Raw genomic sequence first — 7,500 nt, 5'->3', positions numbered from 1 at the left:
TTGGTTTTTGCGAAATAAATCTAGTCAAAATAAATCTAGTCAGTGTTTTGATGGAGCTGTGGGAGGTGGCTGTAAGGTGGCGGCCAGTGTTGAATCAATTAAATTAGTTACCGTAACTTAATCAGCAGACATCCGAACATTTCGGCAACATGTCTTTGATTTTTCCAAGGGAAACTACGAGATATTTTCGACAAACAGTTTTAAAACGGAAGAAGTCTAGAAATCGATCTAAAAACCAAGAACAGTACTTTTTGCGCATCGATAGCTTCCATTTTAGTCCATTTAATACCAGGAATAAGCAATTTGCTGTCTCTGCAAACAATCTAACAATCCTATTTAAAATAATGTCCACTCCCTGTTGAATGACGACACATGCACCTGTCACGTCGTGCGATTTGATTGGTTGAGATAAATGTGATTATTCTAAATATCAATGCAAACAGGAATACTTAATTTTGGTACCATCTGACAAGTAACTGATCCTGTCGAATGTTTGGCGAGCAAGGACACGTTTGTATTTGTGATCTTTGATTTGAACTAACGTTGTATTTTTCACATCGTTTGGTGAATTTCGTTAAAAAAAAAAGGAACTCCCGTCTTTTTGAGACCGTCTGTTTGATTGCTCTCTGCTGTGATTTATCCGCTATATTTATTTCTGCTAATTCTCGAATACTTCCTTGTTTTATTTTGCTGAGTCGGTGAGCGTTCCATAGTATCATTGGAACACACCAAGCCGCGCTGATGAAGTTTCCCCTAACTGCGTCGCCGAAAAAAAAGTGCTTTCCTTTTTACTATCTCTTTCGGTGAAATTGCAAAGGCGAAAAGATAATATTTACCAATATTCACAGTGAAAGGGCAATTTAGCAAACTGAGGGATACTTTGCCAATCGGATCTGTCATCCCTGGCGGAAAATGTCAACAGAACAACACGAAACTGATTTGGCGCCGTTATTGTTCAGTCTTAAAATACTCGCTTTAAAGAGAGTGACCAGAAACACAATGTGATAAATTATTGCACCGCCACGTGAAAATGTTTGCACTAGAAAACGGGGATAACTCCAAAAGTATGATTTTTAGAAGAAACTTCAATAAAGAAAAGTGTACTACATCTATGGCTTTATAAGAAAGATTGTCTACTAAAGAAATGAATTGATATTAAAAAAAAAAAAAAAGGAAATCTATGGGTTGAGGTTTATCATTGGGAGAGTCAGATTACAAAATGTATCCGATTCTAATGCGTTCTGAATTAGTGGCCTTCGGTGTTGATGTGATATCAAAATAAAAATTGATTTCTTCAGATTCGCGCCGATACAGGAAAATGCTATTAAAATTGCAATCGCGAGGATGTCATCGATGATGCGTTTTGAGTTTTGAGGAGTCGAGGATATTGCTAAACCGCGAAACAAAATGTTATCTAAATACCTCCCGCAAAAGTGTCATATCTAAGTTAGTGGTTGATGTAAGACTTTTAGTCATTTCTTACCAAGTTGTTTTGAGTAAATATGAAAGTTACCTTCGCAAGCTTAGAAGAATACGGTTCGTCCATAATGTTCCAAATTTTCTGTTGTATCCTTTTCCATAAATTGTCTTTTCGCTCGATTGACATGTCAGACGATGACCGTTCAAGGTCATCCTCTTTGAGGTCTTCGAAACCGGGACCAACGAAAGCTTTTAAGTTTTCCTCGGCTTCTCGATGCTTGGTAAAAGTCGCCCAACAGCACGGTTCCATTTGCTTCTCGTCGATGCCCCAAAACATCAATTCTTCTTCGAACATGGGGCCACACATATCCGTCGGATAGTGAAGTTTTCCCGTACGATAGTAGTTCAAGATTTGTGCGAAAGCACCCGGGTGGCGATCGTAAAAAAACTCACGTTTTCCAGGGCTAACGGAGGAGACACTCTCGGCTATCCAATACAATCTTGTGTCTGGTATGTTCTTAAGAGTAGAAACATGTGTTTCATGTCGAAATCCACCAACGTTTATTAGTATTGTAGACTTTTCGGCCGCTTCAAATTGTGATGTTTCTCCACAATCCATGTTGAAGCACTCTTGGCTTTGAATATTAGAGGGTCTTAGCGACCGATTTGAAGTACCGGAACAAGAGTTCAGCCGTTACTCATTTGCTGCCTTTCTAATTTTGTTTACGTTGAAAAGGAGAGTTATGTCCAAACTTGCTCCGTTCCTGGGGTAAAATATTTTGTGTTCACTTGATGTATTCTCCCTGTAGGATACAACATAAGCATCAGCAATTTAAAGGTGCTTTTATTTCCACTACTACAGCTGTGAGCAGGTGATGCTATGCTAACCACTGGCTCGAATGCTTTGCTTTATAATTTCATTAGCCAATGTAGTAAAATTGCAGTATCTTCAAAATTCAAAATAAGGAGTTTTTTAACGATGCTAAAGCGAAGAACCGAAAACAAATTGGGCAAGAAAAAATTCCACATGAAAGGTCAACCTTAACTTACGCCCGTGTATGCAATATGTGCATATGTTAGTTCTAAGAATCGTCAATTCTAATGGATTTATGTCCGCACAAATATTGGATAGAAGAAATGGTTTCAAGACAATGCATTGTTTACAAATTGCCACTAAAGGATGAAAACCAGTTGAAAAAACCCGACTTCTCGGATCATTAAGGCTGATAAAATTTTAAGTGAAAGCGTGCGTTTGACATTTGCGCTGCCGAACCAAGGCAGACAGGCATAATAAATGCTAACTCAAACAAATATAAATTCACATGAAATAATATATTCAGAGGACCTTGCTTTGTTTCGGAAGCTAAATAGATGAAATAATCCCCTTCACGGAAGACATGAAAATACTGTTTTCTGCAGCTACTAGCCAAAGATAAAGAATTTGCGTTGACTCAATACGAGACTGATATTCGATTTCAGAATTAGATTACGTTTTGTAACAGGAAAAGCACAAAGGCGTAGTAAAGGCAATAAATTCGCCTAGGACTTTGAGCTGTTGTAGAAAACAATGCTACTACCGACTGAGCTAATTGACTGCCACAGCTAGAAAACACTGTCACTTTCATTTCACAAGCCTTTCCATTGAAACGAATTGAACTTCAGTCTATGAACATATTTGTACTCACCCATGTTTCTGTTTTTTTCGTCCACCTCTAGAATCCCATGCTCCAATGTTGAAATACTTTGGCTTACGTCAAATAGGTTTATCCGAGTCTTATTTGCCTAATGCAAGAAAGAAAATTAACTAGAGAGATTCATCTTTTGAAATCTGCCAAAATTAACGCAATTTCGAATCGGAAAAACAAAGCATGAAATAATTAAAATTAACATCAAAACGAAAACTCTTTTGCCAGGAATTAGAATTTGCCATCAATAAAGCACGTCTAAATGGTACATTGTGGACGATTTTCGGAGCCCTCATTAATTTCAAGCCTGATGATTTTGCTTTATTTATTCACCGCCTTGTGGTCAATAGCTAAGGAATTAAAGATAAAAGGACATTAAAAGACGAAAGCGAATGATAAAACCACGAAGCGAAATTCGTGTTCTGTGGGTGTCGTTTACTATTATAACGTGTAATGCGGCGTTAAGAACGCAGCAGGCGGCGGAAAGAGAAATACCTCATGACCTAAGGCCTGATATCATAACGTTAAACGCAGAATCGGTTGTTGCATCGCACAAGTGTTTTCATTAATAATTTTGCTATCGCTGAGGCACACAAACTCGCCGCAGAAAACTTTAAGCCGGTTGTCTCAATTGATCTCGTAAAAAACTCTTTGAAAGGGTCTTAGATCTAATATATTAAATATCGCTTACCTTTAAACCACGTATGTGCAATATCTCGAGATATTGACGCTGTGGAAAATGATTCTGTATCGATTTACTTGATGTTATTTTCTAAACGGCGTTTATATTGAGATAAGCTACCGTATGTGTAAAATCGTCACTGAGTAACAGGTGACCAAGTTAATATTATCTTTTAAGCTTTTTAGCCAGCCATACATTATTTAAAGTTGTTTTTTTTCTGTCCCTTACCACTTAAAGGAAATAGATTAAGAGTTTGATTATACTTTGCGATAACGATACCACAATGGCACATTTCAAGTTGAAGATTTTACAGTTAAGCTATGGAGCAACGACAATCAACCTAAACGAAACAAAACCCTAACGGGAAGTTGTTTGAAGAATCTTTAGCTTGAGCGACTGACCAGTGTTCTAGCAACTACTAGTCGCTTGTATGCTAAAACAAGCGCTACTTCTTATGTGCGGTTTCATAGTCATAGTGTTCGTTTTGTTTTATTTATTTTTTTATTGCGCACTTTTTCTAACTGAGCCAAAGAAGAAAACCATCAACACATAAGACTTGGGGACCGCATGTTTTCGAAACCTTCCAGAACAAACCCCATGTGAAAAACCTGTTTCGCATGCATATTGTTTCCTATCGGGCCGGAACTGACCTTTGTGATAGTAAAACTCGAAAACATGGGAAATAAATAAACACGTCAACCTGGCATAGTTTGCTTGAAAGGCTCTTGTCAATCGGTGTACGACGGATGCAGAAATGAATTCGTTTCCGCGCAAACAAATATACCTCACGTTTCAAACGTTGAAACTCAACTACAACATAGGCTGGCAGTTCCCTTTGACACTGAAAACTCAGTCAAAGGCCAATTTTTTTTTTTTTTAAATAACAGCTGATTCGAAAAGTGAAACACGGAACTCTGGAACAAATGCTGAATGTTCCACACGATGCACAAGTTGAAATGGCTTAAGCTTAGAAGTCGACCTATGTTTTCAAGCTTCCCTAAAACTGTCTTTGTCTTGAATATAATCACTCGGAAACTTATTGTACCTTCTTACTTCATCGTGAATGCTATTACTGAATTTAATTGTATCGGTGTTCTAAAAGCAATTAGGGAGATCGTACGTATAAAAATATTTTTCATATCTCTAAAATTTTGGCTAAGGATATGTAGACCCGTTGTTTGTACCTCACCTATCTCTCTACAAAATTCGAGTTGCTCTTGGCCTCAATCCACGATTTATATTCACAGTCGACAATAGGTACCTCTTTCAGCCTTACGTTCAAAGCTGTTTTCCCATTTGTAAAATGCTCGCTCTGAACTTCTGTTTTCTGTAATAGTACTTTATATTTTGATATGCGCTATCGTGACCTCCAAACATTTAATCTCAAAACATCGCTAGAGTCTCTCTGGAAAAATACTACGTGATATATGTATATCCCTAGCTATTCAAATCATTCAAAGTCGTTAATTATCTTTCGCCATTGACGAGGCTTTTTAGATTTCTTTACTTTTAATTGCCATAAAACGGCTTGTGTAAACTTTGCATTTGCTTTGGACGCTTTCATTGGCTCAAGTTAAGACTGACCTGCAACTGAGATTATTTGCCCACTCGAGTAACTATAATGGCGCAAGTAACTTTATTCCTAACCATTTTCTGGGCTTTATAAATAAACAGCCAAGCCATTAAACAAACAAACGCTCGTTAAGATTCTGACCAGATAAAAGCGTTAAAATCTTTGCCTCTACATACATAATTCAACAGCAAATTACGTCTCGTGTTTCCCGCCATGATAGCTGAATTCATGCTTCTCGCGCCTTGTTTCCGTAATTCACGACACTGTCGATAAAGTATTGACATTTTAAACAAGTTAAAGTCACGGGCAAGGCGCGTTTGAGTTATTCCCTTTACTTTCTGGTCTAGATGGTTGTAACTTTAAAAGAGGGTCTCTGCGGTTGGGGTAGCTTCGACAGTTAAATGTTAAAGTCATTCTATTTTGACAGCTGATTCCGGGTTAAATTCTAGAGTTTTTGACGGTTGACGGTTTTCACGAAAACATTTCTTCTATGATTCAGGGTTTTCGACAGTTTTGTTATGTAGCAGACATATTTTGGAAGCACCTTGCGAGCGCCGAAGGCGCAAGCTACTTAGGGGGGCCTGCGGGCATGCCACCCCCTCCCCCCAGGAAAATTTTAAAGTAGAACAGAAATACTGGGTGCTTACCATTTAGCCAAAAAGTCCGGAAATTTCGGTTTGAGGTCAAATGGAAAGGTAATTTTCCGGAAAATCTTTTCGGAAATTGTGGACAACCTCCAGAGGTAGTCCTCTTTTTCCGTTCGGAAGGAAATTCGCGAAATGCTCTTACCATTTGCGAGAACCTTCCGTTTCCAAGCCCTTTCTCACAAGATCGAGTAAAATATCGGGATGGAATGCTGTGTAGTAAATGGTAAGCGCCATTCTCATCCGGTTGGTCATTAAATTCGGAAAATCGCTTACCTTTATGCAACGATCATTCCATCCGGATTATTTGGCTAAATGGTAAGCACCCACTGCCCCAGTGTTTCTGGAACCCAAGAAACAGTTTCCCAGGCAAGGCTTGAGTTCATTTATTATAATAATAAAAAGTAAAACAAACCCCTCAAATAGTGGCATCAAAGTGACATGGAATGGGAAACCTCCGGCCCCAAACAAAAACCCTGATGATTTCCGGTTCATGTTAATTTTTGTACTTTATTTTATCCTTAACTGTTGTGTTTTAGGGGTCGTTTTGGTAATGAACTAAAGGAAGTGAAATTTTACCACTGAACGTAGTGTAAGACCACTAACAATATATAACTATTTAAAAATACTCAGTTTAGGCGATACAATGTAAATATCGGCTGATCTCATTACATCTTTACGTACGCAGGTCGTGCAAAGAGTTCGCGTCCGTGGACTCGCACACTGCTCCATTAGTCCTTTTAGGCTCGAATGAGGAGGGCTACAATGAAAAGAGCGTTTTCTCTCACGTGACTAGAATGGATGCTTATTTAATGAAACAAAAGAAACTGTTTGCATAAAAATTTTTTCCCATATTGCTTTCAAACTTGTTCCCATCTTTTTATCCCTAAAATTGGTCAAAATTGTTTTTGTTCTGTTCTTCTTTAAAATGTTTAGACATTGTTCCCCTGCTCCCCAGTTCAAATTAGCCGTGTTCCCTTGTTCCCCAAAACCCCTGGGAAGGTCCCTTGTTCCCCAAAACCCTTGGGAAGGTCTAATGGAGGTCCCCATCAATGCTTAATGATGAAGTTCTAAGCCATGTTTACATTTGACAGCAACAGTGACTGTATTGAGAATGAAATAAATGTGTAAAATTGAAGTGCGGGTTATAGATGACAAGGGAAAGTGATCATCCAGTTATCTGAACAGTGTAAGCAATTGTCTCTTATAGACAACTGAAAAATTCAGCCTGGTTGAACTAGATTTGAACCCGTGACCTCTGCGATGCCGTTGCAATGCTCTACCAAAGCCACACAGTTGGGTTCGGGTCATTGAATTTGTTGGGCTCACTTCGTCGTTATGCAGAAGACCGGAAACATACTCGCTAAAATCCGTGCTGCTGCACGTGCAGCACGATTATTTATGCTCTTTTTAACCAATGATATTATTGTTTTGTGGTGTTCTCGTCGACGTCGTGGTCGCGTAGACCTTAAAAGGTCTAAGATGGGAGCTCGGACG

General features: G+C 38.6%; 1 protein-coding gene and 1 long non-coding RNA gene across 9 annotated transcripts in view; one reads left to right on the top strand and one right to left on the bottom strand.

Annotated features, from left to right (window-relative positions):
- The window catches only part of LOC138024149 (uncharacterized), a 112,139-nt gene that overhangs the window by 24,857 nt on the left and 79,782 nt on the right, over positions 1 to 7,500 (top strand). The gene's annotated exons all lie outside the window — the stretch shown is intronic.
- The window catches only part of LOC138022836 (voltage-gated potassium channel KCNC4-like), a 19,824-nt gene that overhangs the window by 9,628 nt on the left and 2,696 nt on the right, over positions 1 to 7,500 (bottom strand). The window contains exons 1-3 of one of the 8 annotated variants that reach the window (XM_068869804.1): positions 6,280 to 6,409; positions 3,105 to 3,201; positions 1,514 to 2,222 (exon numbers count right to left, since the gene is read on the bottom strand). In XM_068869804.1, the coding sequence (XP_068725905.1) occupies positions 1,514 to 2,038 (525 nt within the window). In that variant the 5' untranslated portion in view covers positions 2,039 to 2,222; positions 3,105 to 3,201; positions 6,280 to 6,409. Of the gene's footprint in view, positions 1 to 1,513; positions 2,223 to 3,104; positions 3,202 to 3,795; positions 4,906 to 4,975; positions 5,189 to 6,279; positions 6,410 to 7,500 lie in introns of those variants that run through there. The other 7 variants (XM_068869799.1, XM_068869801.1, XM_068869800.1 and 4 more) reach the window with 7 other exon arrangements.

This window comes from Montipora capricornis, chromosome 11, assembly GCF_036669925.1.
Source record: "Montipora capricornis isolate CH-2021 chromosome 11, ASM3666992v2, whole genome shotgun sequence".
Taxonomy (NCBI): domain Eukaryota; kingdom Metazoa; phylum Cnidaria; class Anthozoa; order Scleractinia; family Acroporidae; genus Montipora; species Montipora capricornis.
This window is presented reverse-complemented; position numbering and strand designations above follow the sequence as displayed.